At 38.2% G+C, this 19568-nt stretch overlaps 1 protein-coding gene across 1 annotated transcript in view; it reads left to right on the forward strand.

Moving 5' to 3' along the window:
* The first annotated feature begins 3744 nt into the window (after positions 1 to 3744).
* Positions 3745 to 19568, forward strand: part of LOC141657374 (GRF-interacting factor 1-like) — a 40079-nt gene continuing 24255 nt past the window's right edge. Inside the window, exon 1 of the mRNA XM_074464579.1 lies at positions 3745 to 4033. Coding sequence (XP_074320680.1) covers positions 3950 to 4033 — 84 coding nt within the window. The 5' untranslated portion in view covers positions 3745 to 3949. The remainder of the gene's footprint in view (positions 4034 to 19568) is intronic.

Raw genomic sequence — 19568 nt, forward strand, 5'->3', positions numbered from 1 at the left:
CTCAACTACTCTCTCCTGAGCCATCTCCACCAACCTCTCGGCTCTCCCACCCCCTCTCATAAGCTTCCTTAACATCGTAAGGACTCCCACGGGTAGCTTATCCATGATCTTAGAGGTCAACCCCTCTCAAACCTCGGCCGCTAGGTTCTCCTCACTCAAACCCATATCCTCAAAAGATACCTAGACTTCTCATTAAATCGCTTGTAGTACTCGGCCACGGACATGTCGATGTCATCCTAAACCCATCAAACTCCTCCCTCGCCTTACTCCTCACATGCTCAGGTACAAACTCCTTCCTCATAGCCCTCCGAAACTCGTCCCAAGGTATAGCAGGTAAGCCCTGCTTCGTGTACATCTCCCTAGCACTCACCTTCACCTTATCCCACCACTCTCCAGCTGCTTCCCTCAGGTAGAACGCAGCTTGTTCCACTCTCATCTCATCAGGACAGTGTACCAGGTCCAGCATGTTCTCCATCTCACGATTCCAGTTATCAAGAAGGTTAGGCTCCCGGGTCCCCTTGTACTCTTTTGGGTTAAACCTTGCTATATAACGGCTGATCTTGGAGTGGTCAAACTCCTTATCCTTTCCCACTCTCTTTAGGGCCTCAGTAAGAGCATCTTGGCGCTCCAACATCTTAACTACATCGTCGATGTTCATGCTCTCAGCTCTCGCATACAAAGCATTTCTCTTGGACGACATCTTGAAACTATATAAGAAAGGGTAGATATAAACATACGCACTAAAACCTCAAAACACGAAAGCAGACTGCCCAGAACACACTCGATCGAGTGCCTAAAACTACTCGATGGAGTAGAGGCTACTCGATCGAGTGCCCACTATACTCGATCGAGTGCCCCGACATCAGACCCAAAACAGACCTTCTGATCTCTAACATACTCGACCGAGTTCGAGTGACCCTCTACTCGATCGAGTGCCCTATGTACTCGATCGAGTGCCCAAAAACACGATTCTGGTTGTAAAAACGTCAAATACCCACACGATCGAGTCAGGCCCACTCGACCGAGTACCTCACCTACTCGATCGAGTACCCCCTACTCGATCGAGTCATGCTGACTCGTATACACTACCCGCATGTTATCTCTCATATCCCAACACATTATACAGCTTTATAAACTCAACATTATAACATAGCTAATCATGCAATTCTACCCAACTCGTCATATGATCAACAAAACAACTATTTCATGTTATCAAATGCCACATAATAAACATCCAACATGCTCCTTATTCAAACAACATTTTTATATACTTCACCAACCTTTCATTCACAATCTCAACCTTCTACTCCAAACATCCAACAATTCACAACATATATCGTCACATTCACATACAACCTAACAAACATCACATACGACCTTGACATATACCCCCCATGTGACCGGTTTAAAATTGTAGGGCGAGTTCACGACTTTAGGACATCTCCCAAGCCTTTGCATTAGCTCCTACAACCTTTACCCCGGGTTTATTTTAATTGACTCCCTATGTTCATTAGATTCATTGGTTACAGGTTTCAGAATCGTCTCTCTGATACCATTTTGTAACACCCCCATACTCCAAGTGCCTTACCAGGACCACTCAAATATAAGGGTGCTACCATCTCGGTTACCCGAGGCAATGATAATCATAAGATACAATCCAAAACCAAAACCAAAATACGGTTACATGTTCTCAAAACCAACTGTCTACTCAGCTAAAAGAAATGTTTGATAAACTAATCATGCTACAAAGCGGAAGACTCTATCATCGACGGTGGCACATCCCAGCCTATCCCATGTAACTCGACTCATACCGCTCAACAACCGCTCACCATCCCCGAATAGATCACCACAATTTTTAAAACAATAAACGGGTCGATACTAATCACACAATTTACATAAACCAACAACACAAGAAACAAACGTAATCATCACGGATATACTCCGAACTCCAATCCCAACTCCTCAATCCCGACTACACACTAACGTGTGTAGCCCCGCTGAGTGCCCATCGCAACAGTCACTCCACGCGCCGGTGGGGGACCGCAGCCGCACCCACCAAATCCCCGCTCATCTCCGTCGAGCGATAAACCCAAATTCCTTAATGTGCACATCCCTCCTGTGGCGGGTTCCACAGAAGGCGAATAATGGGCGTGAAACCACTCTCGCAAGTGACTCCACTCGGCCCAGGACGCGCCCAGAAGAACACAGATGATACAAACAATCACAACTACTATCAACAACCAAATCCAACAATCGTCACAATACGAGTATGATAATATTCAACAACCACAAAACACCAACAACACATTATGGGACTAATACTGAGTAGGGAAACCCTACCTGGAAAGCAACACAGTCAGACGGTCTCAACAGCTGATATCAAAAGGCTTCTTCTACGAATCCTCCTCCTAACATACAATCATACAATTACTACCAATCAAGAAACACAACAAAACCCCCAAATCCCCAAATTAGGGTTTAACTAACTTTAACGAAATACTATAAAAACGGTACGTAGATCTTACCCTCGACACAAGGATCACAAAGGTATAAAGAAAGGTGAAATCCAACCTTCCAAGCTCCGGGATTTGCCAACAATGCGATTGATGCGAAGAACGTAGTTTGTTTTCTCTTTTGAAAGTGATTAGGTTTATAAAAGTGTTTAAAGAAAGTGACGGAAGTAATTATATACTAAGTCGCATTATTAACAAAACCCGATAAATCATCCCCCCGTAAACCGGCTACTCGATCGAGTAGCTGAGGTACTCGATCGAGTGCCCCCTACTCGATCGAGTATCAAGGTTACTCGATCGAGTACCCAACAGGTCAGAAACTGTTTTAAAACGCAACACACCCTTACTCGACAGAGTAAGGCCCACTCGATAGAGTACCCAGAGACTCATAAAACCGTAGTATTACAGGCATGACTCCAGAAGAAACCGAGAAGCTAATACAGATGAATGCAACGTTGATGACGACTTTGTAAATTGTTAACAAGACTAAGGAGGTGGTCATGGATGCCACTATATATGATGAGCACGATGATAACACGTCATCAGCCTACAATGTATGACGGGACGGGAGTGCCTTCCTTACTAGATGATTGGCTGAGAGAGGCAAGAAGTGGCCCCACGGGCCAGCACGACACATGCCCATGGTGGCTGCAGGGCCACGTCGTGAAATGTGGGATCGTGCCAGGCACAACGACCTACCAAACATGCCTGGGCCAGGCTAGGTGAGAGGCTGGGTACGACAGGCCGGCACAAAACATGTTCCGGCCCGCGAAATTGCCTAGTCTAATCTCAAGCACAGCCTGACCCGTCCCGCCGAATACACCATTTTAATTTTTATACAATATTTCGATAAATTTACGGTAAAACTATCTTCCAATCCCCCTTATATTAAAAGAATAAGAGATCTCCAAATTTTCCCGCCTAAATGAATTTGGTTATAATTGGGCTTTTATTATATAATATCTGTAATTGGGCTTCATTATATTATATCTACAACTGGATTACTGAACTTCCCTATTCCACCGATTAATACAAAATATTAATAATAATAAATTTTACAATTAAATTTCAAATTAAGTTAATATCAATTGTATAATTATTACCTTCATTAATATTTCTATTTAAAAAACCGCGTGTGGGATCTATACTAGTAAACCAATAAACCTTTTCAAAATTAATAAGACACGCTTGTCTCTATATATGCCACTGTCTTCTCATTATATATCCCAAAACCCCTTAAGAGAGTAGAAAGAGAATACACAGCAGGTTGCAGCATCTCTTTGCACTGCAAACTTCAGTTTTTCAGAATAAAATTTCTACACATCCAAGAAAAAAAAAACAAACTTGCGTAGATAATATACAGAGAGTTACAGTGTACAGAGTTTAAAAAAAACAGCAGAAAAGAGTTGGTTGGGTTAGCAGGGGGGTCCTGGAAGATGCAACAGCAGCACCTGATGCAGATGCAGCTCATGATGGCTGCCTATTACTCTAACAACGTCACTACTGATCACATTCAACAGGTTTCTTTTTCCATCTTACTTACACTTTCTTCTTCCAGTCCGTCTTATTATAGACGGACACTATCCGTCTATAGCTATAGACGGATAGTGTCCCTCTCACAAATTAAAGTGGGTAGTGCAAATGGGGGTATCCATTTTCCACCCACTTGTACTACCCACTTTAATTTGTGAAAGGGACACTATCCGTCTATAGCTATAGACGGATAGTGTCCGTCTATAATAAGAATTTGTGTTCTTCTTCCTCCTCTTCTACTTTTACTTGATGTTTTTATTTATCACAATTTTTATTTATTTGTTAAGACCGTCATAGTTAATACCACTTTCACAACTAATTTATATAAGACAAAGATAAATACAAAGGTTGTGACTTGTGAGCTATGTTACTCCGACTCTTCTGACTCCTGCACGTGCCCGTGTTCGCCACTAGACACTCAGACAAGGAATGAGACTTCGACGCCTCATTTTAAGCCAAAAATATGCATATTTTATATAAAAATGACCGAGTGGACATGCACCCGTGTCAGATACTTCTAAATGAGTCTGAACAACTTGTAAGAGATTTTAACTTAAGTAAGTCATAAGTTCTTTTTGGTGGTGTTTATGTTTCTGAGAGAGACCCATTTTTTAAAAAAAGTGAGTAGTGAAATGGGTATTGTTGATAAAATAAATTTGATGATTGATTGATCAAGATAGTCAAATGTTTTTATGTTTTTTTTGTTAGATTTGGTGTGTTAGACCATCCCCAAACAAGGTTGCTTGGGTCAAGTTAATTACAAATTAAGAGGAGGATTAGGATGACCCAAGGTAGAGAAGGTCAATTTGTGAGATAAGGTAGAGTAAATTGACCCACCAATTGACCCTTCTTGTGTCACAATTTTATTAGTTACAACATTTAAAACCAAAAAAAAAAAACTAAATAAAGTGGAAATAAGAGAGAGGTTTTGGTGGGGTAGTGAATATGGTAAATGATTGAAAATGTTAGAAAGTGGAAAAATGATTGGGTTGGTGACCTAGGTCGTGACCTTCTGCTTGGGAGGGAGAAAGTTAGTCAAGATTAATAAGGTGTGATTAAGAGAAAAAATTCCGATTTACCCAATTAAGTCGACCTTTTGCTTGGGGATGGTCTTAGTGTTAGTGTTTGTAATAGCAGTTAGTCTTGCTGAAGACGGGTCGGAGCAAGTGACGGGTAATACCACTCACAAAACGAATAGGGGGGACAAGGTGGGGGCACCCCCATGTGCTTCCCTCTCTCCTCTATTTGGGTCATTTGTGAGAGGAAATGGTATCCGTCACTCCAAAGTGACGGATACGTGCCGTCACAAATGAGAATTTGTGTTGTAATAGGCATATCTGGAAAAGATGAACAGAAGAAAATGATTGATTGAGTGATGGGTTGTTTAAAGTTTCCTCAGTTTACTGTTTAAAGGATGGCGATAGGGCGTCACCCGGTGGCACAGAATCTCGGCGCCATCATAATTAAAGAAAAGTAAAAATAGAAAAATAAAGTATTAGTTTTCGTTTTGCGCCAAATCTTTAAGGGTAGGTACGTAATTTTATATCTATTGAATTAAAATGAACTCTAACTAAATTAAATTTAATATTCTTCGTATATCATTTTACTCCAAACTTGATTTACTCTAAATTATCGTCATTATTAGTTACGATTTTTCATCATTGTATTGTAAATTTTATCCACCAGGGTTCGTTATTCATCTACAAACCCGGCCACAAAAGAAAAAATACAATATGATCCATTGGTGAAGAAGGTATTGAAATTAATTACGGAATTTTGATATGTAACAAATGGTCTTAATTTAATCTTCCGACCTTACCCGACCATGAATAAAAAAAAAAGCTCCAGTTTCGATCTACGGCCTTACCCATACCCATGATTCCATTCGATGAACTATAATACTCATACACACTACCTTACGACCTTCCCTGATTCATGAAGGCCTGAATTAACCGCATGTTGCATCATTTAATTGGTAAACAAATGCAGTGGAAAGACACAAACAACATTATCTTGTTTGTTGTAACAATCCTCCTCAAAAAGTGGCAAGACTCGAAAAAATCCCTAGTTAGTTACGGGTTTTTAAATTCCTAAACTACCCTTTTCTACTAATTAGTTTGAAATTTAAATTTAAGGAGAAAGAAATGAAAATAACTAGGTAATTTACTATAATATCCCCGGTGACGCTCAATTTAAGTGTCACTCGATGGCGCCATCTAATCTTCCCTGTTTAAATGCCTTTGTAGTTTTAATTAGTCTTTGGGGTTGCTTAAGACTTTAAAGTTTAACCTTCTATAATTAAGTTGGTTACGGTTGTTTTTAATACCAAATCATATGATCTATTCCGTATCAACCTAATTTTCTTTTTTTATAAAAGTCGTCTTAACAAGACCTATAACTAGTTTAGAACTTAAGAGCATCCGTAAAGGTGGGAAAATAGCTCCCCATATGCACCCTCTCTCTTTATATGGGCATCCTCATTATTGCACCAACCTCCCCATTATTTGAGGCTCCACTGTTTTTAGGGAAGATCTCCAAAAAAAAAGGAAGACAATTTGTGTTACTTTTGGGGAGGTTCCCAAATGTTTGTGTGTGAATTGGGGAGCTTCATTATTGCATAAATGTAGTTATGAAATGGGGAGGGTAAATGAAAAAGTTAGTGGAAAATGAGGTGAACGAATAAGAAAAGGAAAGAAAAAATATGGGGAGCCTCGTTGCGGATGCTCTAATGGTTGGTTGGACGAGGAGGTGCGTATATGTTACTTTGGCTTTGAACATTTGTCTGTCTCTATACTAGTTGTACATCAAGTGGATGTTGGTGTGTTACTGTGGCTTTGAACATTTTCTCTTATTTTTATTTTTACCTCATTTTCTCTTATTTTTATTTTTACCTCAAGTTGTAGTATCAAACATCCCTTTCCGGTCACGGGAGATAATTCAAGTGATGTACTATTGTGTGTTTTTATTTATAATTTGCATGATTAATAGGAACAAGCATATGGTAATATGTGAAATAATAAATGCATACTCCTACTCCCTATTTATAAACACAAAATGTTATAAAGGGTATGTTCTTGCTGATAAGAAGCATCTCATCTGCCTGTGCACCTTTTTGCATATCTTACATATTTACCACACTATTATAAGTTATACTAATGAGCTTCGACTTATATATATATTATTATATGAGTACTTGTTAACTTGTACCTACTATCATAAACTTCACACATTTCATATTACCTTGGCTGCCTGTGTTGGCAACCCGACACCAAACATGTTTTATGATATGTACGTCATTTTTATGCCAAAAACATAATTTTTGACACTTGGACACAAGCTTGTTTCGGATGTTGTAGTTGAGACTCTTAGGAGTAGATCTAGCCACGGGCCACGCCCTAAAAGTACTCAGGCGAACTGGCTCGTTTCATGTGTAGGGCTGGGCCCAAGTTGCTCATGCCTAGTCGGGCCAACCCTACCCGATTTGCTTTTTTGTTTTTGTTTTTTACAATGTCAGTGTAACACCCCCATACTCCAAGTGCCTTACCAGGACCACTCAGGTATAAGGACGCTACCATCTCGGTTGCCCGAGGTATGATAATCAAATAGACAAAACAGAAACAACATTTATTATAAGTAGTTTAATGAATAAGTACAATCCTCGAAACCAAACTGAAAGTACAATACATTATCCCAAACTATCTGTTCTCAACTGAAATGTCAATAAATGCTAAACTACAGCGGAAGACTCTATCGTCATGTCGTGGCCATCCCGGCCTATCCCAAAGATATCATCTCTATACTGTTCAATATCTCGCTCACCATCCCCGAATGGATCACCGCAGTTTTACAAAACAACACCGGTCGTGTACTAATCACACAATCAATATAGATAACAACGATAAGACAAACAGACAAACCTGAATCACACACACACATACACCACCAACTCCCATCATCTCAATACCGATCGTCCACTTTGGACGACCGCCCCGCGATGGGGGACCGCACTGCGTTCCCACCTAAGCCCCGCTCATCGTACGAGCGATAACCCTGTCCATTAATGTGCACATCCCCTTTCGTGGCGGGTTCCACGAAGGGCGAAACTAGGGCGTGAAGTCACTCCCGCAAGTGACCCCACTCAGCCGAGAACGCATCTCGAGAACCATAGACAACCAATCACAATCACAATCACAATCACAATCATCACATCAAACAACTAACTACAGCACATCACCAATATCCCATTATGGGACTAATACTGAGTAGGAAATCCTACCTGGAAAGCACAACACGCAGACGGTATCTACAGCTGTCTCAAAACGCCTCTTCTACGAATTCTCCTCCTAACAAATAACACATAAAGGCTACCAATTACTTACTATTCATAAAACCCCCAAATCCTAAATTAGGGTTTGACCAAACCTAGCAAAACATTATATAAATTATATTAAAAGCTTACCCTCGACGCAAGGAATCCAACGACACGAACCACGATACGAACTGACCGTCTGAACTCCGGGAATTATTAAGGATGCGATTAGGAAGATGATCGATCGCTTTCTCTCTTAAACAGGTTTTAGGTTTTGGTAAAAGTGAATTAAAACAACGACGATTAAGTTTAAATACCATAATCGCATAATTAACAAAACCCGCGAAAAACTCCCTCAGAAATGGGACACTCGATCGAGTACCCAAGGTACTCGATCGAGTACCCCCTACTCGATCGAGTGCCCCAGACACTCGATCGAGTGCCCAACAGGTCAGAAACTATTTTATTCTGCAACACACCCTTACTCGACAGAGTAAGGCCTACTCGATAGAGTACCCCCAAGACTATAAATACGGAGTATTACAGTCTTCCCTCCTTAAAAGGAACTTCGTCCCTAGAAGTTCAACCCATACTCTAAAAACAACCATACTAACTCGACCAAGACACAACAACATAACTAAGAACTCAAAAACTCGACCAAACATAAAACATGAACTCTTAACACCCACTCCACCAACTATGTTTAGTTCCTTAACATGACTCACGATATCGCATCCACCACATATATATCTCTCACGACACCAACTTCATACATAACCAACCACCATCCACTAACACTGCTAGCTCCATAATATCATCCACTATCAAATCCAAAATCAAGACACTCCTAGACATCAAACGGAATGTTACATTCTACCACCCTTAAAAGGAACTTCGTCCTCGAAGTTTACTCAGACTCCTAACATCATCCTCCAACTGTCAACATTATATAAAATATTCCCACACTCTGAAGCATCACACTACTACAAGCACGGCCATGGCCTTTTATAAGTATTATCCACAAAACAAATCCCTCCTTTACACTACGCCAACACTCTACTTCCAATTATATTACAACATGCACCACCATGAAACTCTCTTTTATCGCCTCCTACTCCTCTTAAGATAAATGTTACGTCCTCGTAACTCACTAATACTAAATCCTAGACATATCTTTTCATAATCCTCATCACCGTCGCATGTCAAAGATAACCACCTATAATCTAAACACTCGCCATGCACCTACCCAAGGCTCACTTACTTAAACAACTCTCATACTTCACTTCTCTCGTCACACCACCTAACCTATACCACAAAATCCTTAATTTAACCCAAAACTTCACTTGTTCCCTATTACCGCAACATGACACACCTCTCTATATAAACTACATAAAACTCTTACCACCAAAAGCATAACTCACGATCCACACCTGTTACGTACACTCACACTAGATCCTCAAGTTCCTTTCTTTTATTACCGCAAGCCTCATACATAACTTAACACGACACTAATTACTCAACGCCCTACACTCACTGTCTCAACAAAGGATTGTGAACCACCTGCATATATCAAATCATTACTACACATGTTCTACGAATCATTTGCCATTACCATGTCCACTAAAGCCTTATCTAGAACAAGATCAAAATTATCAGTAACAACCTCTCACAACCGTGTCCCATCAAGAATATCACTATACCATGACAACAACGAAAACATATTCAACTCTATTTCATATCATACTCTACCTCATTCTTAACTTAACCTGGTAAAGAAAACATCAATAAGCAAGACAATTGTCTACATGTTCAACCAAAACTCACAAAGAACAACAAAGAAACAAAACAACAATCTATGTATAATCGGTATGCACTTTCGAAAACTCGTATCATAATCATCCCGCCTACTCCACCACAACCGGTGACGGCATCACAACACCGCCACCAACAGCCACACCGTAGTGCGAAAATACCCGCATCACAACACTAAATATCGAGCCCGGATCACCACCCGAGGCACCACAACCACATCGATAGACATCACAACTACATACAATTCCATAAATACTGACTCGGAAATAACCTTTCGGACAAGAAAACTTACTCAAATCCACTTTACTCAATCACAACGCAACATATTATATGAATAAACAGATAAGCATCTCATGAACATCATCTCTACCATTTCACGGAATACACGTGTGTTATTAATACACATAAAATTATAACTAGCCATGTCAAATTAATCAAATTATTACCTTTTTGGATATCATTCAATTAAACTACCGTGTCCAACATATATATTACATAACATTCATAAAACAACTTTATAATTATCACACCATACCACTTCTTGTGAGGTCAGAACCACACACAAACATTTACACATATCATAGACCCGTAATCACAACCAACTAGTCAATCCTGACCACGTAAGTTACCACTCAACAAAGGTTACCTGTTGTCCGAACTTAACTCGCATGCCCCTCATCACATTCTTCCATTCGCATCACCAAGACCTTCGCCATACATAACCATACCGCTAACACTCATTATGAGAAACCACCTCCTAAGACTATGTCTTATACTTCCTGACAACCATACTTTTATCAATTCAGTCTTTACAAAATCGGCCTCTTTAGAATTGCCACTTTTCTAATATACCCTCACCCTTAACCACTAGTCAAAGACCATAACACTACCACTTTGTCCAGGACATCAAACCTCTTCACTCATCTCTAAACATCATGATTTCTTTTCTATCTTTGGTTAACATCCCAAACAACGAACATCGAATCCATGAACAAAATTACCTCAACATTCTTCCCAATATTTTCCTTAATTGAATCATCATCCATTTCTCCACCAAAATCTCATATCATGTAGATATTCTACTAACTTCTTACTTTCCTTAATTTCTCAAAACTCATTATTAAACATGTTGTCCTGAAGCTCCCATATAACCATTAACTAACATCCTCATGATAATATCACACATTTCGATGATTCCTTACCTTTATATCACATAACTCAGGTGAATATTTTCCTCACTTACTTTTATCCTTCTTTTCTCTTTACACTCAATAATACCAATTAATAGTTCAACTCCTTATTCCTTCTAGCTAACTCTTTAGAAATCCATGTACCCCTTCGTTACTCCAAAACTCGAATTCCATTATTTTCTACCGACATCATCCCACTCTTTCTTACCATGGACCTTCTCTTATTATGCTATCACTCACACTTGCCGCTAATCTATCCATAGAATCAACGTTTAATGTTCAAACAATTGCATCTCCCTTTTTACATCTCTAGAAATCATAATTCATTTAATACCGTTAATTACCCAAGGAAATCACACAGTAGTTTCGTCTCTCGATAACACAAATTTCCAAACTCAGTCACTACCTGCAAATCCACGTCGCGACATGTCCCATTAAGTTCGCTATATACCACTATTTCCAAACGACCTTTCATTACATATGTTCTTACTCAACACTATTTCTAGCCATCTCCCTCCATAATTTATTATACATCTCAAGTTGCTACTATCCACATCCTTTCTTTCAATCTTTTCATTCTCACGTTCCTTAAACTTACATCATTCCTTGCCCACATTCACTTACATTTTCATTACTCAACATACAATCATGTCACTCATCTCGTCTCACACAACATGCTCTATGTCTCAATTAAGTCTTAGTAATCCCAACACATATAAATCATGTCCTCCCCACCGAACTCATACTCATCATAGGTGCCACTCTTTGCACCACAAAATTGGGTAACTTACGCGTCAAGACCAACATACATGTAAAACAATGCATAAAGAAGCAAAATAACGCCTTTGAATTAAACATAATATGCAACGAAGTCAAAAGATAAACATATGACCCAAAATAGGGGTCACTAGATCGAGTACAGGCCACTCGATCGAGTAAGGGACTTACTCGATCGAGTAGGTGAAGATCAGAAGCACGTAAAACAAATCACCAGGGCTACTCGATCGAGTAGCTAAGGTACTCGATCGAGTGCCCCTTACTCGATCGAGTACCAAGGATACTCGATCGAGTACCCCAATTCTCAAGATCCCGGGGCCAGTAAAAACAGCCATAACTCACTCATTTCTTGGTCGTTTTGGGTGTGTGACCTATCGTTAGAATCGTAAAAGAACAAGCTATCACCTCCAATTGGAATCACATTAAAATCATTTACGCATCTCAAGTTATAACAGTTTAAAGACAACTTTTGTGTAATCGACGACATAATTATTTGATTTTTACTTCCAAACAACTTAAACAACAACCAAGTTAAACGAAAACAACCCAATACTCATGAAACCAGTAGCCCCAATCACATATTATTATTTTCGAAAACAAAGCAACAACATTCATCATGCACTACCCACATGCTTTTATTCTATAGCCTTTCGTAAGACAAATCATACTCATACATTACAAATCCTATTCCATGTTACTAACATAACAACACTATAAAATAACTTCCATTATATAACCCGCTTAATCCAGGAACCATGTTATCATACCACGATGATTCATCTTTTTCCACTAATTCATCCATCATACCACATATTTACCCACCATATACGTTCAACATATTCACCCAGCACATGTTCAATTCATACTCCTAACCTTCTGTACTTTTACTCAACACGACAACAACAACATGTATACTTACACATCGCTTTATATATATATATATAGACAAAACACTTTTCCGTACGTAATTATAACATGTCAAATTACATGTATCAATAATTATACTTTCATGCTTTACAATCAACCAACATACAATTCACGTCATTATCATCTTTCATCCATCAATTCATACAACATACTACTACATAAATACACACAGCACACAATAAGCACATAACGATCCCGACACATATCCCATGGTGACCGGTTCAAAATTGTAGGGCGAGTTCGCGACTTTAGGACGTCTCCCAAGTCTTTGCATTAGCTCCTACAACCTTTACCCCGGGTTCATTTTAATTGACTCCCTAGATTCATTAGATTCATTGGTTACAGGTTTCAGGATCGTCGCTCTGATACCATTTGTAACACCCCCATACTCCAAGTGCCTTACCAGGACCACTCAGGTATAAGGACGCTACCATCTCGGTTGCCCGAGGTATGATAATCAAATAGACAAAACAGAAACAACATTTATTATAAGTAGTTTAATGAATAAGTACAATCCTCGAAACCAAACTGAAAGTACAATACATTATCCCAAACTATCTGTTCTCAACTGAAATGTCAATAAATGCTAAACTACAGCGGAAGACTCTATCGTCATGTCGTGGCCATCCCAGCTATCCCAGTATCATCTCTATACCTGTTCAATATCTGCTCACCATCCCCGAATGGATCACCGCAGGTTTTACAAAACAACACGGGGTCAGACTAATCACACAATCAATATAGATAACAACGATAAGACAAACAGACAAATTGAACGTCACACACACACATACACCACCAACTCCCATCATCTCAATATCGATCGTCCACCTTTGGACCACCACCGATGGGGACCGCAATCGTTCCCACCTAAGCCCCGCTCATCGTACGAGCGATAACCCCGTCCATTAATGTGCACATCCCCTTTCGTGGCGGGTTCCACGAAGGGCGAAACTAGGGCGTGAAGTCACTCCCGCAAGTGACCCCACTCAGCCGAGAACGCATCTCGAGAACCATAGACAACCAATCACAATCACAATCACAATCACAATCATCACATCAAACAACTAACTACAGCACATCACCAATATCCCATTATGGGACTAATACTGAGTAGGAAATCCTACCTGGAAAGCACAACACGCAGACGGTATCTACAAACTGCCTCAAAACGCCTCTTCTACGAATTCTCCTCCTAACAAATAACACATAAAGGCTACCAATTACTTACTATTCATAAAACCCCCAAATCCTAAATTAGGGTTTGACCAAACCTAGCAAAACATTATATAAATTATATTAAAAGCTTACCCTCGACGCAAGGAATCCAACGACACGAACCACGATACGAACTGACCGTCTGAACTCCGGGAATTATTAAGGATGCGATTAGGAAGATGACTCGATCGCTTTCTCTCTTAAAAGGTTTTAGGTTTTGGTAAAAGTGAATTAAAACAACGACGATTAAGTTTAAATACCCTAATCGCATAATTAACAAAACCCGCGAAAAACTCCCCGTAAACCGGACACTCGATCGAGTACCCAAGGTACTCGATCGAGTACCCCCCTACTCGATCGAGTGCCCCAGACACTCGATCGAGTGCCCAACAGGTCAGAAACTATTTTATTCTGCAACACACCCTTACTCGACAGAGTAAGGCCTACTCGATAGAGTACCCCCAAGACTATAAATACGGAGTATTACAGTCAGTACAAGGACGGGTTAGCACACATTGGTGCGCAAGCCTTGGAAAGTAACTCTAACAGCACGGATTGGACTGACCTGGCCAGGCCGGCCTGTGCTGTTGGCCAGGTCTAGTTGAGTGACTTAGGCCCTGTTCTTTTGGACTTAAAGTCACTTAATTTAAGTTAACTTCAGATCCTATAAGTTCGATTCGATTCGATTCGAGATTCTATAAGTTCGATTCGAGATCATATAAGTTCGATTCGATTCGAGATCCTATAATTTCGATTCGATTCAGATCCTATAAGTTCGATTCGAGATCCTATAAGTTTAGTTCAGTTCAGTTCAGATCCTATAAGTTCAGTTCAGATCCTATACTCACTTAATTTAAGTTCAGTTCAGATCCTATAAGTTCAGTTCAGTTCAGATCCTATAAGTTTAGTTCAGATCCTATAAGTTCAGTTAAGTTCAGATCCTATAAGTTCAGTTAAGTTCAGATCTTATAAGTTCAGTTCAGATCTTATAAGTTCAGTTCAGTTCAGATCTTATAAGTTCAGTTCAATTCAGATCCTATAAGTTTCAGTCCAAAAGAACATGGCCTTAGTTATTGACATAATAAAATTAGAATTGTTGTTAAGAAGTGGTCAGTTGTGTGGCCTCAATATTTGTGACATAACATAAATGTAGAGCTTAAAGCTAAAAGAAGGTTTGTCTTTAAAGAAAAAAGAGGGTGGCATGACTTTCTATTTTGTTGATACAAAACTTATTTGTTGTGTAGGGAAGAATAGGAATGGTAAATAAAGGGGAGGCATAAATCCACGAAAAATATGAATATGTCACTGGCTCTATTAGAATAATAAACAATATTAAAGGCATCCACTTACTCTACTACTTTCGTGGCATTAACCATTAGTGTCGTAGCAATAGGGCTAGCCTAAATAAACTAGAGACTGTAGCACAAAAAAGACTTGTCATAAGATTAAAAGCATGTGTGATAATAATAAATGCATGTAGACTAAACAGTACCAGCTGTTTCTCATGAGATGCCTAATCACTTATTGCATTCTGTTACTTATATAGCTAACTTCACATCCATTCAACATCAACTTACTGCACAAGTACAGGACACGTGTGTGGTTAGGGAGCCTTTCTTAGGTCTAGGACAAATTTACTAGGCCAAATATCAGCAAGTCTTGATTGTGAAAGATATATCCGTCTTAAAAATAAAATTGGTTAAATAATATTTCCTTTGGAACAAATTAACTGTGAATGATCAAATTGTCCATCAAGTTCAATCTTAAAATAGAAATTACAACAATTGACTCAGACACTCTAATATGAAAAAGTACAACAAATGACCGGGATAGAGGGAGTACCTATTTGCATAGATGGGACAAACCTTTTGCTGATGTCAATTAATTTTGTTTTTGTCTTATGTGTGTACGACTCGCCTTAAGATTAAAACAGATATCCACAATAGAGGTTTGTCAACAAAGGTTTGTGTACTTTTTAGAGGTTTGTTGACAAACCTCTCTATTGTAGGGAATGAGGGTTGAAGTTCATAGATGAGAATAATTTCATAGTTGTATACAGGTTTGTGGGATGACATGACAAGTGGTGGTCCTTAAAATGTATCCAACATATGAGATAAAAAAAATGGATGATTTGAAGTGGGTCCTAGAAACATGAGTCTTGAAAAAGTTTGTCTATTGTTATACTCCCTCCATACCACACCAATGGTAACGTTGACTTTTTCACAGTTGTCGAGACACGTTTTGCAACGTGAATATCTTTAGTTACACATTATTAAAAATTTGATATTCTTATAGCATTCATGACAATAAATCAAACAAGATCTCACATGACTATATTTTGTTTTATAGATTAATAATAATATCGAAGATTCTCTACAATCATGAATAGTGTCAATATTCTCAATGTTACCATTAGTGTGGTATGGAGGGAGTATATGAGTTTGTATTGGAAAGCTTTGTTAATTTGGTGATGTGTCATGTGACAAATCTCTTTAAAGGTTCATCTATTGTGGATGTCCTGAATGATAATTTTTGATGGTCGATTATTACTTAAACCCAGGGGCGGAGGTAGCTAAAGGGCTCCCTGGGCTATAGCCCTACATACAATTAAGTGGCAAAAAAATATAGTAGTAGTATTAAGTGCCCTTCCCTAGAAAATACCGATGAATTGTTCATATAGAGTAGAGTTAGTTAACTGACATCCACGCATGCATTATAAACAAGTGGAAATCTTGATATTCCTCATTCCCAAGTTTTATTACACCACTTTATTTAAGCATTAAAATTTTAGGGAGACGGTCTTTTACTAAATTATTGAGACATCACCATTTCGTACGCTTTTTTTGGTAATAATGACCCAAAGAAATCTTTAATTTCGTACTTATTTACATAATAAGCGTAAATATTTATCATTAATCATGATTCGTACCTATTTTATAACCAATATAATACTCCCTCTGTCCCGGTCATTTGTTTACCAATTCTATCTTGGAGTGTCTAATTCAATTGTTTACCTTTCTATTTAGAGAATCCTTTAGAAATTTGATCCTCCCTATTCAATTTGGTCCATTTGTCATCAAATAATTCGTCCTCTCTCTTTCCCTAATCTTTGAAACCAAAGGTAAACAAATGACCGAACTTAGGGAGTACCACTTTTTCTTTAAATTATAAAATAGTCTCCAATAAACTTATTAAGAGGTCGTTTCTCAAGAGACTGACTCGTTAAGAGTTGATAATCCAAGGAAACTAATAACTAAAAATTCTCCGACGTGATTTTTACACGTCAAATTGAGATATAATGGTAATCTCAGTGGAATTTACATTTAAGTATTTATTTTAGCACTGGAAATTATAAGCTTATAAGCTAATCCTATGTTAACGAATTACTCCCTCCGATCTTAAAAATTTCTCCATTTGATAAAAATAGTTTTCACAAATCTTAAAAATTTAGGCAATTCCAAAGAATCAAAAGGTATTTTCTTCTCCGATCAATAGTTATCGTTGTGAAACAACAATTCCATGTTATAAGAGGTGTATCATATATCTATGGTGTACATTCTCTGTTCTAGTCAATAGTTATTTGAAATTCCTCTCATATTTCAAATAATAATAACTCTTGAGCAGAACGAGGGAAATATAAGATAGATATTGAATTCCCGTGCGTAATAAGAACTTTTTTAATATATCATTTAAATTTACACTCCATCAAATGTGAGCTTTAGCCCTATATAATTTTAATTTCTGGCTCTGTCCCTGCTTAAACCAAAAGATATTTTTGACATTTCATACCAGCTTTCCTTTTCTCATTATTTAGAACGGTTGTAAGACGTTAGAAGCTTAAGGCTCTGTTTGGCAAAACGACCTGAAAAGGTAGCTGAAACCTGAAAATGTACCTGGAAACTGAAAAGCTACCTGAAACCTGAAAAGGTAGCTGATAAGGTAACTGAAAATTAGGAGCTGATAAGGTGACTGATTATATAAAAAATCGTTTGGCAAACTAACTGAAAAGGTAACTTATTTTGGTAAAATGACGTAAAAGGATATAATAATTATTTAATATATTATAAATTGAAAGGGTAAAAAAGTAATATTACCAAGAATCAGGTACCTGAAATAGCATTTCATTTCAGGTAGCTTATTTGGGCAAATAAGCTACTTGCCAAACACTTCCAGAAAAATAAACTACCTGAAATTTTTCTCAAAAAAGTTACTTTAGTCAAAACAGGTACCTGAAATGTCTTGCCAAACGGAGCCTAAGATGGGTAGCAAATAAGAACTTGTGTTGATAGTGTTACTCCTTTGTTATTGGTTCCCTTCGACCACCCCCAAGCAAGGTCAATTGGGGGGGTCAATTGGGGAAAGGTCACCTTAATCCACATTTAAGCAGAAGATTAAGGTGACCTAAGGGTTGAAATGGTGAGTGAAGGTCAGTTTGTGACCCTTGTTTGTTCAAATTGACCTGGTTTGGGACCCAATAGGTGTCATCATCTGGTTGGTTGGACATACAAAAAAGGACAATTACAAGAAAATGTCTGCTTTAACCTCTGCCAAACATTCCTTGCTTCATGTCATTTCCGTCAAAATGAGAAAAGGAAATAATGAATTAATAACAAAATTAAATTATGATTATAAACTAAATTAATACAAGAAAAAAATACAAGTATTTTAGAAAGGGCTATATTTTTTAATTGTGTACAAAATAAACTCAATTTTGATGTATTTTGACATACTTTTTTTAATAATCTTACTGAGATCTAATATGTCTAAGTTAAAATTTAAGTACATATAAAATTGATTTCCTTATCAAACATACTCAACTTACCTGTTGTACGATAATGATGGTTCATGATGGAGAAGATCGAAGGGCAAAGAAATTAATTTGGGGAAGATGAAGATTTATTGGGATGATGAACAGTGACGATCCAAAATCTGGCAAAAATCAACCGAAAAATACCCAAAAATCTGGCGAAAATGATCAACCTTCATCAATCTCGCGAAAATAATCCCAAATCGAGAGAAATGAAGGTGTATTTTGTTTTTTGGTTGAAACAAAAGATCTTTATTAGATTTATTTGGCTGAGAATGGAATGAACGATTGATGAAAAAAGGATCGAAATCGATTGAAATAATGAAGGGAGAGAAATTAGGATTTCAGATCTTGATTGAGAAAAAATTTGGGGATTAATTTGGAAAAGGGGAGATTATTTATGTTGGGGAAGAAGACCAAGTTTGATTTTCTAGTCTCTGAGTTAAACCACGTTACAACTTGGGTTCTTTCTTCTATTTTTA

This window comes from Silene latifolia, chromosome 5 (genome assembly GCF_048544455.1).
Source record: "Silene latifolia isolate original U9 population chromosome 5, ASM4854445v1, whole genome shotgun sequence".
NCBI lineage: Eukaryota > Viridiplantae > Streptophyta > Magnoliopsida > Caryophyllales > Caryophyllaceae > Silene > Silene latifolia.